The 16,008-nt window shown below is 38.6% G+C and overlaps 1 protein-coding gene across 2 annotated transcripts in view; it reads right to left on the bottom strand.

The window, feature by feature from the left end:
* Nucleotides 1-16,008, bottom strand: part of ARFGEF1 (ADP-ribosylation factor guanine nucleotide-exchange factor 1 (brefeldin A-inhibited)) — a 133,388-nt gene that overhangs the window by 30,664 nt on the left and 86,716 nt on the right. For both annotated transcript variants that reach the window (XR_825992.1, XM_010848450.1), the window contains exons 15-22: nt 12,922-13,033; nt 12,370-12,575; nt 12,018-12,102; nt 7,254-7,425; nt 5,118-5,269; nt 1,617-1,745; nt 549-707; nt 156-306 (exon numbers count right to left, since the gene is read on the bottom strand). Coding sequence is in view for 1 of the 2 variants with exons in the window: in XM_010848450.1 (XP_010846752.1) it covers nt 156-306; nt 549-707; nt 1,617-1,745; nt 5,118-5,269; nt 7,254-7,425; nt 12,018-12,102; nt 12,370-12,575; nt 12,922-13,033 (1,166 nt within the window). In the remaining variant the exon portion in view is untranslated. The remainder of the gene's footprint in view (nt 1-155; nt 307-548; nt 708-1,616; nt 1,746-5,117; nt 5,270-7,253; nt 7,426-12,017; nt 12,103-12,369; nt 12,576-12,921; nt 13,034-16,008) is intronic.

The following is a 16,008-nucleotide window of genomic DNA, read 5'->3' as shown; positions in this document are numbered from 1 at the left end:
TACAATGTTATCTTGCTTCACCCTTATAAGGTTAGCCAAAGGGCATTTTAATCCTAGCCCTCTAATTATATTTCATTCATACAATAAAGTTACTTATATTGAGCAAGTTATAAACAACTGTGATACTTCACAAAAATAATTCAAAAAATTCTCACCTAGCCCTAGCCCCACAAATTCATCAGGAGCCTGATCTTTTGCTCCAGTAAGTGATCCTTCTCTGCCTCGTACTGTTCCAGAAATGTACCGAGGCTTCACTCCAGTTCCTATAAGTTGAGCAAGCTCCAGCTGACTGATGCACTTCAGAATCTTAATTACAAGAGGAAAAACAAATTTAAATTACGTGTTAAAAATCTTCATAAAAATGTTTAAATGTACAAAGTCACAATTTAAACACAGGCTACATTATAAATAAGCAAGTTAAATGTACTTAATCCTGAATGTACTAGATTAATCTTCTCCCCAAACACTTAAGCATGTCAGTGATATAATATTTAGTATTAGCTCATTTTATAAACCAAACTGCAAAAGAAAAAAGAAAGTGCTTATACCTCATGCCATGAATTTCCTAAGTAATTTCCATCTGTATGAGCCACTGTGATAAGCGTTTTGATTGTGTCAATGTTCTTCTGCTTCATTTCAGTAATCCCAGAACTCACTGTGAGTAAGGTGAATCTTGCCAGCGCCTGGACGTATGCATCTCTTTCCAGCTGTTGAAAGAGACAGAGAAAGAGAGCTCACAGGGTTGTAAGCACAACAGAGTAGGCTCCGGTTCCCTACTGATGAACTGTTTACTTAATTTAGTAAGTTTTCAACTATGTCATGAATTACATATGATACCTCAAAACTAAAGTTCTTTAAATTTTAATATGAATGAAGCCAAAAATGAATTTTTAAAACTGAAAGGCAATGGTGGTGTCAAATCAAGATGAAATTTCAGCAACAATAATTCATATAGTAAGAAAGCATTCATTGAACACATGCTTCAACTGACTTGTGTGAAGTAGCAGAAACTTGATTTACAAATTTGCTCATGTTTCCCCTACAGTTAAGACTATGCTTTTTATGCTATAACATTCATAATTACATGTGAAATGGGTTTTCAAAAAGAAAGTAGGCAAGTATTGGATAAAATTTATTATCAGACAAAGCATATAATTTACTAGAAAGGACTATCTTCATAAGAATTACGTCCTTGATACTTGAGTCTCTTAAAGATAACCTGTTCTTAGGCTTAAGTTATAAAATAGTATCTATAAATATATAAAATATGAAAAAGTATTATATGATTCAATAAATAAGAACATGCAATATAAATAATATATTCAAATTACAATACAGGAATTCAAACTCTTGGAAATTTCCCACACAGCTAATATTCTATACAGAAAAAAACTGCAACACGAAGTTATGATGATGAATGGTAGACATATCAACAGAGAACTACCCGGTTTTGTCACAGCTTCTTGGAAACTTAAAACATTAAGATTCATTTAAACTCCACTATAAACTTGAAATTAGTTTTTTAACAGTGTCAACACAAGAAATAATTTAAACTATAGTAATGACATAAGTAATTTACGTTTTCCAGACTGGCTACAAACGCAAAATTCTGTTACCTGAATGCTGAAAATGCATGCAATTCTGATTGCACATCTTATACCTTCCAGGCAAAGAGAGGCTACTTCAGTATCATCACAGTCTTGTAGACCCACACTGAATGCAGCCAGAAAAGGGGTCCAAGCCAGCTAGAAAAGGTAAAAATTTTAAATATATCATGAACATCAAATGATAATCAAACTTTAAGACCACATTAACATTTCTCAATGCTTTCAGACAATAAATGATTTGTGGAAGTTCTGAAAAAGAGCAATAAGTTTCTAGGCATAGTTATTTGGAGAGCTTTCTTCGGAAAAGAGGAGAAACTATATAATGCTGTCTGGGCTTAAGTAAGTGGGAGAGAAACATTGTAAATTCAAGAGAAGATGGTAGATACATTTTAAGCATAGCACCTATGAGTTACTCACAATAAAAAACGGGGATAGTCTATATTCATAAATTATATTAATTTTACCCCTGACTTCAGAACTCATCTCTCTCTGCAAGCTGTGTCTCTTGCAATATTTCATGGACTAATTTTATTTCCACAAAAATCCTTTTAACCATTTTCTACTTGTAAGACTTACGTTACTCTCTTTTCTTTAAGCCTATTCTGTAGGTGTCATTTAGCCTTATTATTTTTTGTAGTAAAATATTAATATTTTACATTGAGACAGCAGAGATATCTCTGGCTCCTAGTTGGACAATATTTTAAAATACAGTTAAATAAAATGCATCCTCTTTACAGACTATGAAAGCCAACAAGCACTAAATTTTATCAAAACTGAATACCTTCTGAAACTGTAATGTAAAATTTAAAAAAAGAGAGGTATCCCTGACTACTGAAAGTCCTCATATCAAAACATATATATATATATACACACACATATACACACACACACACACACACACACACACACTGGTGTGTATATACTGGCATGTATATATGTGTGTGTGTGTAACTTTGAAATGTCTGATATAAGAGTATTGGCTTCTTTTAATAAATCAAAATGAAACAGAACTATATATAGTCACACAGATAAAGAGTATTTATGACAACATGGTACAGAAACAATAATTGGAATTTTTAAAAGATCTAAAAAAAAATTTCTGCATTATTAAGACAGAATTACCCACAGCTTTGTAACCTCAGGAAGTTCGGAAGTTTAGTTCTTAAAGGAACGTAAGTCACAGTACCTAACTTTCAGTCTTAGCCTTGTCCCTTATTTCACCTCTTTTTTTCCTGAACTTCATTTCCTCCTCTTTAGTACCTGGACTGCCACTACAAAGAGATGCTAAGGGAAGCATATGACGGGCAGGACTTTAAAATACAAAGCACCACAGGAGAGTAATGCATTATGCATCCTATGCTAAGTGAAGAAACAACACATCTCTCTTTGGAAACCTATGTAATATATACAAGGAGAAGTATAAGCTTCTTAAGCCTGTGACAACCCCACTGCAAATTAAAGAATGATCTGTATTATCAAATTATACCTAAATAACATCCAGGGGACAGTGAAATTTTCGCTTAAGTGTATAAACCTCTGTAGAAAATGACCTGGCCATATGTAAAAAGGTTCTTAACTACATCCCTTAATATCACATCACTGCTAGGACTCCTTTATTCCTTGACTCAACCAATGCTTAGTTACTACGCACTAACTCCAAGCCAGGAACTGTCAGACTTCGAGAAAAGTCACCAGAACAGATGTACTCCCTTACCTCTCAGAGTTTAAAGTCTAGCACAGACGTTAAGGTTTAAAATAAATAAATGTGTAGATACACATAAATACAGTGAAGGAAGAACACAGCACGTATGAAAGGAGACCTGACTTAGAGGCCAGGGCAGAACTCACTAAGAAAGTAACACTGAAAGTAGAAACAACTTGGACAAAGAAGGAAAAGGCATTCTAGACAAAGGACACAGCTTGTGTGAATGCTCTGAAGAGAAAATAATTTAAGGCATTCTGGAAATAGAAAGAATGCCAGTGTGACTGCAGCATGGTAAGAGGAAATCTAATGATGAGGCTGGAGGCAGGTGGAGCCAGATCACACCTGGTATTCAGACCCTCGGGTTGTGTTAGGTTTCACCAGAGTTGCAAAATCAGTGAATGGCTTTAAGGAAGAAGGTGACAGTTCATTTGTGTTTTAAACATTCTGTGCTCTGTAAATGGGTAAGAGAAGCACAAAAGCAGACATGGACACCAGACAGGGGAACACTCCAGCATTAAGAGTGAGAAAGGAAGGACACTGTCTGAAAAGGTAACGACAGTAGAAATGGCAGAGAGAGGAAAGGTTCTCAATTCCAGCTCAGAGGATGGAACAAATGACACCTAATCCAGAGAAGAGATCATAAAAGCTACTTAGGAAGAATTCCCAATAACATGGGAAAACACTCATGTGAGAAACAGCAAGTTACAAAATTCTATATACAGTAGGGTCACAACTGTTTAACAAGAGAAAAAGTAGTATGTAAACATAGTAAGAGAAATGTTCTGAGTGGCAGAATTATGACTGGTTCCTTATTCTTTTTGTTTTTTTCACCTCCACCTCCTGTCTACCAAAAACATTTGGAAACAAAACAAAGGTATAAGATTATTCAAAACAGAACAAAAACTTGCTTTGTAATTTATTTCATAATAAGTGCTCTTAATTTCAATCTCATTTCCTATATTACGGTAAAAGAGAGGCCGGCAATACTCCACTATTTCTTCTAACATTCTCTCCCCAAATTCCCACTCTGAGCCTGTAACTCTCCATCAAGTTTTAGAAATATCACGATCACACAGACCTTAAAGCAAGGGCAGAACTATAACATATTAGAGCTGAAATATCATCATCTTTTACTACCCACACAAATGCAGTTAATGTCTGAAGAACTCAAGTGATAACCCCCACAGACCATCTAACTGCACTGTCTCACAAATGCACATGTGCGTGACCCATTGTTCCTTCTCTAGGAAAAATTCCCACTTTCCTTGACTAGACTCCCGTCCACTTCCCTATAACCCTTATGATGCACTGCTTACTCATTCTGGAATTTGAAGAAAGGATAGAAAAAAAGCATAGGAAAATGAAGAGGAAATGGAAAATCAAATTATAGAGAAGCAGTAAGTACCATCCTTACTAGATCTATAAACATAAAAGAAAGCTCCCTTTTGTTCCCAATGCTACTTTCTGGGCCCCAGGAGCACTCAGAACCCTCACATTAGCCCTTGGGCCATAGGCACTGGAAGACAGCAAGAGGCTCAAGGTCACTTTGAGATGTCAGGGAACTCCTAAGATCTAAAGAGAACTCAGAGGAAACCAGGCCAGAGATTAATTCTCCCCAAACCTTTCTATTCTTAAGGTCACACACCTATCAATTACTAATCATGCATACCTAAATAACATGGCTTTCACTTCTGGGTCTATACTAATGAGCTGTATCACCGTACTGCCTTAACTTAAAAATATGCTGAACAGCAGTACATATAAATATATATATACTGCAACCAAAAGTCGTTAATAACTCTTACCTTAAACATGGGTCTCACATGCTCCAAATGTGTTGCACTCGTGAAAGGTGCCTGAACGTGGCTCACAGCCTCCATGAGAGCTTTAGCGGTCTTGGCCATCTGTTCCATCTCTAAGTTATACAGGAGTCTTCTTTGTTTTTCACTGGCTACGTCTGAAACAGCAAACGCTATTAGCATTTAATATATAAAGCCTTTAAGAATGATATTTTGATGTTTCAGCATAAAATCATCAACACAACCAATGAATACTAATTCAAAATGGTCCTAAGAAGCCAGATGCAAAGGCCATATAACATATGATCCCATTTAGATGAAATACCCAGAGTAGTAAATCCATAAAAAAGAAAGCAGACTGGTGCCAGCCAGAGGCTGAGGAAAGGCAGGGGACGTGGAAGAACTGCTTAATGGATACGGGGCTTTATTGGGGGTGATGAAATATTTTGGAACTATATCAAGGTGGTGATTGCACAACACTTTGAAGGTACTAAATATCAGTAACTTCTCACTTCAAAACGGTTCATTTTGTGTTATATGAATTTTACCTCAAAAATGGGGGGAAAAAAATCCTCAACTAGGCTTCAGGGATATGCAGGAAATCTATGCCAAGGGAAAAGACCAGGCACAAATCTGTCACACTGAAAGCACCAGGGAAACAGCCCAAACAAGGGCTAGGAGAACAGACGAGGGGCCATGGTTCACCTGTGTGACTTGCGGGGTCTCCTGAGTTAACAAGAAAACAGAGGCCTCACATGCAAGATGACTGCAGAATATCAGCACACTGCCACCCGCTTCCCACACCCAGCTCTCTCAGTGACCTCCTCACTGTGCACAGAGCAGGCCACACAAAGAGGGATAGGAAGACGTCATTATGTGGGTACGAAAACGAAAATGAAATCAGATAACTGGCATCTACTCAGGTGTAAAAATGAAATCCTGATCAATACACTGAACGGTTTTTCAGGTAGAAGAGAATGACGTTACCGTGTGAACTACCGACTGGTGCTGGACTGCAGTAAGGGCCAAGGACGCCGGCTTCTGGGCCAGCCTTTGCCACTCATCAGGGTTTAGGCACAGAGATTTAACAAAGGCTTTCGTACTGCACTCAGCTCAAAGCTTCTCTGATTCTAGGTGTCCTAATCTCTCTGTACCTCTGATTCCTTGTCTATAAAATGAGGGAGAACTTACTAACACTCCTCAGGCCCACTCCTCTACTCCCCGAAGAGAAGGCCATTTTACACTCCACTATCCCTTCTAACATTATCTCTGGAGCCTCTGACTCCCACCCTGTAATTCTTCATAAACTTCCAGAAACACATATCACACAGGCCTTCTGGACTCTCGCTCCTGTCAACAGCCACAGTTTATGGGGTCGCAAAGAGTCGGACACGACTTAGCAACTGAACACCAATAACCTTTCAACAGCATTTTGCTGCTGCAATCTGTTCTTTTTGATGAAGCTTGAGATTTCATTTCCAAGTGGAAGCTGTTCAGAAAGGCAGGAGCTCTCCGAGCCACTACCCTAACCTCATGCCTGTAGTCCAATTTTAGCTCTACTTTAATCACCACTGTCTATACATATAGAATGTTGAGAATGGAGCCAGGCACAGGTAACTCCTGACGCCGGTCAGATCGAGGAATGCCAGAGTGATATAATTTCTGGTGCATGTCAAGTAGTGATTTCCAACCCCCCGAGCTCCCCCATGATCCTAACCTTCCCCATCTCCCTGAATCACCCCTAACTTCTAGCTTCTGTTATCGTGTAATGATAGGTAAACCAATGGAAATAAGTTGCTGGTAGACAACAAGGAGGCAGAAGAAAGAAGAGTTGAAGTCTGACTACCGGGGTTGCCTAACCAATCTGTCTGCTCTCCAAGTCCATGCTGAGGTTAACTGCCTCGTGGACAAGTGTATACTCAACACATGCTAATTCATGCATAGTATGTAGCATTTTCCATTTATCATTGGTCAGTGCTATCTTTCTTCAGGATATGGAGAAAGACATAATCAGATCATCAAACAATGTATTATAAAACTTTTCATTAGAATAAGTGATATTTGGTCTACTCTAACTTATCTTTTTAAGAACCGTATTTTTCCCTCCTAAACAACCAGGATTCAGTTGATCTGGACACTTACTCTGTTTACTTGACTTTGCAGGGATTGTCAGCTCCTTCGTTTCTTTCATTGATATCTTTTTTCCAGCTATTTCATTATAGATGGCTGACAGATACTCTTCAGGGAGATCTTTACTGTCATTGATGCCTCTATTCATCTTAATGTACTGTTCCTTGGTCATTTTATTTTTAACCTAGAAATGAACAACTGTTATAATTCTTAAAAATGAACAGAAAAATACTCATATAAGAGAATTCATAAATACTTTGAGACAGAAAGTGGAAAATACTAAACAAGGCAGACATTAAAGTGAAAAAAGGAAGTCACAGAAAATGAGGCCAATGTAGCAAAGACCCAGGTTGGCAATACGCTAATTCACCTTGCTGTGATGTCCCCGAGCGATCTGTGGTAAGAAAACAGGCAGATGGAATAATGAAACTGTTTCTGCCTGAGGTTTAAGAGTTCTGGCCAGTCTTTAAAAAAGGATCATGACAATCATTAGAAACTTATGCTACCAAAAAGATTCAGATCTTCATTCAAAAGAACGTAAGTGTGTTTGCTAATGATTTGCGAACTGATTTTATGGAACAGTGGATGTGAGTAACACGAGCTGAAATTTAAAATCAGATAACAACCTTGCTGACTGACTCAGTGTGGTTAACTGAATGCTAGGTGATGTGGGCAAAGTATTCTTTGAACTTTTCATCTTGTTTAAGAGTACGCACGACAGTAACATCATGCTGCATACCATGGTAAGTCTGTGGAGTATAAATCTGTAGTATGTAAGATGGTGGCCCTGCCACTGAACTTGGTAACCAGCACAACCAAAACTTTTCTGCCCATGGATAAAACCCAGAAGTCATGACATCTCTATATTTACTTATTAGTTAAATATATTCCTACCACTTTCCACAAAGAATTTAAGGCACCTCTAAAGATAAGGCTCTTGTAAATTTTGAAGAAGGTACACAGAATAACAATCAACATCAGTAGTAAATCATCAGAAGTTTGCAAAAATAACTATAGAGAAACCAGAAGGTCCAGAAGACATAATAAGTGGGATACAAACATTTAACTAGTTTTGTGTTTTTGCGTGCTCAGTCGTGTCCGACTCTTTGCAACCCCATGGACTGTAGCCCACTAGGCTCCTCTGTCCATGGAATTCTCCAGGCAAGAATATTGGAGTGGGTTGCTGTGCCCTCCTCCAGGGGATCTTCCTGACCCAGGGATCGAACCCGTGTCTCTTACGACTCCTACATTGGCAGATGGGTTCTTTACCACTGCACCACCTGTTCTGACTACTCTGCGAACAGATCTTTCTAGAATGTCAGAAAAGATGAGAGGAGTTTTCCTACAAAAAAGCAAAAATATTATGGTAAAAGTTTTCAAATGTAATCATTATTATTCAAGGGAAAAACGCTCTAATATACTAAAACTTTAAAAACTTGAGTTAAGGCACTTAAAAAACATTAAAAGAAAGCCATTTCACCTAAATTTCTAATGAGTACTAAAAAAGCAATGACGCAGGGACATCAAAATAAATGACCAAGCAAGTGCTTCTAGTAAGAGGCTACAAGAAGATTATCATCACTGGAAATTCTGAACATGGTACAATATTTTAACATCATACCAATGAGAGACAGAGACGGACACAAAACAAATCTTGGCAGAAAATATGAAGTAGCAATAAAGTACATTTGTGGATCTAGGTTGGAAGGGAGGGGAAGGAGCTCCCAGCACGTTAGAGAATAGAATACATTAGTCTCAGGTACAGAAAATAAAAGCACACCGCGCAAACGGAACACTTCTGCCACAGTGGGGTTCTGGGAGCAGCGTAAAATATAATCCTACTTTTCTTCTCCGGCTCATCTTTTATGGAACACTTTACTCTTGACGTTTATTCTCATGTGCTTAAATTAAGCTGTGACTAATTAAGTTTTAATGCTTAAACCTCTTCAAGCCAATTGTTACCACTGATGAAAATGAATAAACAAAAAAATTTAACATGTTCTAAATGTATCTAAAAATTTAAAAACTGATTCACACTATATATAAAAGGTAAATGTTCTAGTTAGCAAAGGAACATAAATGACTTGGAAAATTCACTTATATTTTAACTCTGAAAACAATTAAGAAAGTGGAGAATTAGTTTTAAGAAAATTCTTTAAAGTTGCTTGTGTTCTTAAAAAAAAAAAAGCAACCATTTGTGACAGTTCATCTGGTCCTGCATCATAAATTACATGGGGTCCTGATTATGGGGTTCAATTTTCTAATAGGCCACCTATCCTCACAGGGACTCCTAAGCCGTTTGAGAGCCGGCAGGCTGAATGGGAGCAAGGACACCAGCCTGACAGGGAGCAGCACCTCAGAGGCAGTGAGCACTGCTGGAGTGGGACTCCAGGCACATGGTCAGTGACAGCAACAGGGCCACAAAGATACAACACTGATGTCAAGAGAACGCTCCCGAACTGGTATGTGGCCAGAAATTTTTAACAATCTGGAAACTGTGAAAGAACATTCAAAGAAGTTTAAAAAGAAAATAACCTACACGAGAGTGTACATATATAAGAATGTATAAGGAATCTAAAATATGGCACAAAAGAACTGATCTACAGAACAAACTCAACAGACACAGAGAAGAGACTTGTGGTTGCCAAGGGGAAGCAAGGAGGGAAAGAAGGAAGAACTGGGAGTATGCAATTAGCAGATGTAAACTACTATATAGAGGATGGATAAACAACAAGGTTGTACTATACAGAACAGTTAGAACTGGACATGGAACAACAGACTGGTTCCAAATAGGAAAAGGAGTCCATCAAGGCTGTATATTGTCACCCTGCTTATTTAACTTCTATGAGGAGTACATCATGAGAAACGCTGGGCTGGAAGAAGCACAAGTTGGTGGGAAAAATATCAATAACCTTAGATATGCAGATGACACCACCCTTATGGCAGAAAGTGAAGAGGAACTAAAAAGCCTCTTGATGAAAGTGAAAGAGGAGAGTGAAAAAGTTGGCTTAAAGCTCAACATTCAGAAAACTAAGATCATGGCATCTGGTCCCATCACTTCATGGGAAATAGATAGGGAAATAGTGGAAACAGTGCCAGACTTTATTTTGGGCTCCAAAATCACTGCAGATGGTGATTGTAGCCATGAAATTAAAAGACGCTTACTCCTTGGAAGGAAAGTTATGACCAAGCTAGATAGCATATTCAAAAGCAGAGACATTACTTTGCCAACAAAGGTCCATCTAGTCAAGGCTATGGTTTTTCCAGTGGTCATGTATGGATGTGAGAGTTGGACAGTGAAGAAAGCTGAGCACCAAAGAATTGATGCTTTTGAACTGTGGTGTTGGAGAAGACTCTTGAGAGTCCCTTGGACTGCAAGGAGATCCAACCAGTCCAGCCTAAAGGAGATCAGTCCTGGGTGTTCATTGGAAGGAACGATGCTAGAGCTGAAACTCCAGTACTTTGGCCACCTCATGTGAAGAGCTGACTCATTGAAAAAGACTCTGATGCTGGGAGGGATTGGCGGCAGGAGGAGAAGGGGACGACAGAGGATGAGATGGCTGGATGGCATCACCGACTCGATGGACGTGAGTTTGAGTGAACTCCAGGAGTTGGTGATGGACAGGGAGGCCTGGCGTGCTGCAGTTTATGGGGTTGCAAAGAGTTGGACACAACTGAGTGACTGAACTGAACTGACTGAAACAGAACAGGGGATTATATTCAATATCCTAGGATAAACTGTAATAGATAAGAATATTAAAAAAAGAATGTCTATGTGTATAACTGGGGCTTCCCTGGTGGCTCAGATGGTAAAGAATCTGCCTGCACTGTGGGAGACGTGGGTTCTATCCCTGGGTTGGGAAGATCCCTTGGAGATGGGAATGGCAACCCACACCAGTATTCTTGTCCGGAGAACCCCATGGACAGAGAAGCCTGGAGGGCTAAAGTCCATGGGGTTGCAAAGAATCAGACACGACTGAGTGACTATCACTTTCACATGGGTATAATTCAGTCACTTTGCTGTATAGCAGAGACTGGCACAACACTGTAAATCAACTACAATAAAAAAGAAAATTAAGAAGATATGACATAGATGCGTTTAATGTTATAGTTCATTAGCAGAACAAAATTTGTTAAAAGTATGACCTTCTAAAAACAAAGGAAGGCAGTGTAAAATGTAAAGTTACTTTTGTTTTAGAGTGAAAAACCTGACAGAAAATTCTTGATAGGAAAATATTCAAATAAGTCTTTATCTGTATACTGCTTTATAAAACCACAGAAAAAAGTGTCATGCTAGATAATGAAAGCCCTGGAAGTGAGTTGCTTCTACAACACTGCCAGTAGCAGGCCAAAGACAAATTTTAAATGATTAAAATCTTACATGTGGTCAATACTTTCTGTATCAATCCTGTCTTAAACATCTCAAAATACATTTCCAAAAAATTCCTATAAAGTTTAATCTCAAATTTTACAATTTGTCCAGTTCATCTCAGCTTAATAATAAGTATATAGTTTACTTCTTCTAACAGGTATCATTAGGAGCTCATCCCTAAGAAGCAATAAGAAATTCTTGCAAATAGGTTTATTTAAAGATAATTTTCCCCAAGTTTTTGGAAACTAAACCTAAAACCTTAAAAATAATGTTTTTATTAATGGCTATCAGAAATCTAGTGACAGTTCCTTAATATTTAAGAAGAAATTACAATTTTATGAAGCAAATGAAATTTAAACACTTCTTGGATGTCTGATATTTTAAAATTATGGTTAATACCATACCTGTGGACTATGAAGATCTGTGGTCAGCATGATAATTGAATAAGCCAAAACATAAGCAGTATCTGCACTGGCAAAAAGGGTTTGCCTGGAAAAATAAATGTGTCATGTTATAAACTTATACTGTTTACATACACCATTTAAATAACTTACCTCTAACCCCACATCACTTTTCATTTTCTCTCTCAAGATTTATGTTCTACCTCATAATATTTTATGGAATTGTCTCATCACTTCCAGGTCGTAGACAATCTAAATTCCCTGGGGCAGGGGGTTATGGATCACCCGAGGCTCCCAGAAGACGTTCTGGAATCAGCCAGCAATCAAAAAACATCTGAATCTGAATCCTGCTTACCCTTGGTTGCATTCTAGATATCTTGCAGCAAATTTTTCCATTAATCGATCAATTTTCTGAGCTTCCCCTGGAAGACGGAATCCTTCCAGAAACATACGAAGGGCTGAAACAAAATCTTTTCCTGAAAAGTCATGTTGGTCCACATAAGCATACATGACTTCTTTGTTAAATTTATCATTATCTCCCAGGAATTCACCCACTTGAGTCTGAAGAATAAAAGACAGAAATTGATATCCTAGTGGAACATTACACTTCCCACACACCCAATTTTTTAAAAAGCAGAGAAGTCCATAAGATCCACAGTTAACTAGTCCATTAACCACAGGGTTAATTAACTATTTTGAATGTGAAGTTAAATGTACCAAAATGCATTAAAAAATAAAAATCAAGATGTTTTTTGAATATAGAAAATTAAAAAGCAAAATTAAGAACAGCTAGCTAGTTTATTTTTACATACTTAGGGCATTTGAAAGGGGCAGCAACACATATTATTGTTAACTTAAAAAGAAATCCTATAGAAAAGGCTAGGATGAAGTAACATGGTGTTCTTACTGAGTCTAATCTTTCCTCTTGGTGTAAGAACTGGGCAATGTCTTCAGGGGTGGTGCCAAGCATCCCTTGTTCTTGGAGGTACTGGATTCCTCTCTTTGGTTTCTTAGTAAATCTGGATGATGTTAAAGTTAAAAGGAACATTAGAAACAGAAAGCCATTCATATTCCCTGAAAAGATCTAAAACTACAGTAAATTAGGTTTCCAGCACTTTACTTAAAATAATCAATGAACAAATGCACAAAAAATAATACATTATGCAAAGTTTTATTTTTTCTTCTTAGACAAGAATCTCAAATGGAGGGCAATCTTTATCATTGATACAGATCATTTCATATGTGAGATAAGGCCCTTCAGTAGATAAACTCTGAGTAAAAGGATATGAATACTAAATTTCTCATGCTTTTAATATACAGTCTCCCTAAGTGCTCACGGAGAAGGCAATGGCACCCCACTCCAGTACTCCTGCCTGGAAAATCCCATGGACGGAGGAGCCTGGTAGGCTGCAGTCCATGGAGTCGCTAAGAGTCAGACACGACTGAGCGACTTCACTTTCACTTTTCACTTTCATGCCTTGGAGAAGGAAATGGCAACCCACTCCAGTGTTCTTGCCTGGAGAATCCCAGGGATGGAGGAGCCTGGTGGGCTGCCGTCTATGGGGTCACACAGAGTCGGACACGACTGAAGCAACTCAGCAGCACAAGTACTCAAGTAATCTTGGCTCATTCTTTTATTCAATGATTAATTCTAAGTTTCTTGCTTTTAAAACACACAACTGGAATTTTGGTGACTGTTTTAGCTACAACCAGATGGCGTTATTTCCCTTATAAAAAAAATTTATATACCCAGTGTTTTCAAAATAAACTTCACACTGATTAGACAGACATACAAAACCTTCCTCCATACAGCTTGTTCCTCTCATCCACCTCCACGCATCCCCTTCTCATTCCCTAAACAAAAAGCATTTGCAGCATCTTATTTTCTCCACATGCCCTTGTGCTCCATTCACTGGAGAATTCTCCTTCATGGTTTAATATCTGAGTCAAGTGTCACCTCTCTGTTCCTAAATCATTTCTTTCTCCCTTCATTGGTCCAACAATTAGTTTGTGGCCCCATCACCTGGGTACTGCAAGCACTCCTAACTGGTCTCCCTATCTCGTGTTTGCTCACATTCCCATAATTTCTTCAAGCTGCTGGCAAGGTCATGTGTCGCAAACAGAAATCTGTCGCTGTTGGACCTCTGGCTTAAAATCCTTCAATAGAATACCAACGCCGAGAACAAGACAAAACCTTCTTTACATGGAGAAGAGAGGCCCCTGTAATCTGGATCCAACTCAGTGCTCTCATGTCACCTCCTGCCGCGCTTAACCATGGTCCTCAAATGTCCTCCTGTCCCTCTGCCAGTGCCATTCTGTCTGAAATGTCCTCCCCTACTCTGTCCTCCCAACACTCCCCTATCAACTCCTAATTAAACTGCTGCCACATACACAAATCAAAATCAAGCATTCTTCCTGGAGATAAACACAACTTCTGCTCTTGAGAAGCTCTCACTCTAACTGAGGAAAAAATTTTTAAATTGTAATAGTAAAAATTATTTTTAAATTTTTATAAATTAAGAAAACATTTAACAGTGAAAATGCAACAAATAATGTATTATTGAGAAGACAGCGCAGCAGAGGAGTTGACTGGTTAACAGAGATGACCGTGATCGAGCTCCTGAGAAGGTGACTATGGAGCTGAGCTTTGAAGAATGCTGACAACTATTATGAACAGTAAAAAAAATATCCCAGAGAGGAAGAGGTCATACAAACACACAAAAGCATAAAGCATAAGACAGCATGATATTAAATAGCTCTGCATTGTTGGAAAAATCAGGTGAGATGAAGAGGTACCTAAGAGACCAGCAGATTTAAATCATGAGGGTATTATGAGCTATGAGAAAAAGCTGTGGCTTTATCCTCTAACAGGGAGAGAGGAGGGAAACAGAAGCAGATTTCATTCAAAGAAAGAGGACTCCAGCTAAGTGTAAGAAAAGATGAAAGAATAAATGAGACCAAAGAAAGCAAGCCAACTCAAAGAGTTTAATACTCAAGGCATGAAATGGTGATGGCGTGACTTGAGAAAACAACTGTGGGAGATAAAGACAATAAACTGCAGAAATATTCTGGAAGTGGAATCAACTGGATTTAGTGACAAATCAGATCAACTGAGGAAATCTAAGGTAATTCCTGCGATTCTAGCTCATTACTTAGTAGCATGCTGGGGTTACTACCCTGGATGGGAAACAATAGGGTTTTCTATTTGTCGTTTGTTTTGGGTTGTATTGGGGAGTTGATTATGGAGACTGATAAATATGGTTATGGACATGCCTAGTGTGAGAAGTTATGCAGTGTCCAGGGGAGATGTCCAATGGGCAATTAGAGAAGAGTCTGGAGTTCAGTAGAGTTTCTATGTGAAAAATAACACTTGAGGGTTGTGAGATGTTAGCACACAGTAGTTGAAGTCATGAGGGACAGACACTGGAAATGTTAAGACATGTGGTCTGGATGAAGAGCCCATACCAAGACTGAGGTGGCATGGTCAGAAGGTAGGAGGGACCGGACAGAGTGGTGTCATGAAAGGAAGAGCCGAGGAAGAGTACCTTGCGAGCACACTGTGCTCACTGAAGTGTGAAGCAGAATGCACGTGCAGTGGCTGGGAGGAGAACTGGAGGCAGGGGACATGTCCACTCAGGGGCCCAGTGAGTGCTCCCTCACTCCTCAGTATTAATACTTCAAACTGAATTTTCCTACCTTGGCATAACTCTGTATAACACTCCACTATGGACATCACTCAGTACTAGTAGAAAATATATTTTGCCCATACTTGGACTGTAATATCAAATATAAGGATAACCTCAGATATGCAGATGACACCACCCTTATGGCAGAAAGTGAAGAACTAAAAAGCCTCTTGATCAAAGTGAAAGAGGAGAGTGAAAAAGTTGGCTTAAAGCTCAACATTCAGAAAACTAAGATCATGGCATCTGGTCCCATCACTTCATGGCAAATAGATGGGGAAACAGTGGCTGATTTTATTTTTGGGGCTCCA

The sequence above is a fragment of the Bison bison genome, unplaced genomic scaffold (assembly GCF_000754665.1).
Source record: "Bison bison bison isolate TAMUID 2011002044 unplaced genomic scaffold, Bison_UMD1.0 scf7180017864267, whole genome shotgun sequence".
Lineage (NCBI taxonomy): Eukaryota > Metazoa > Chordata > Mammalia > Artiodactyla > Bovidae > Bison > Bison bison.
The sequence above is the reverse complement of the archived record's forward strand: the minus strand, read 5'-3'. Positions and strand labels throughout refer to the sequence as shown.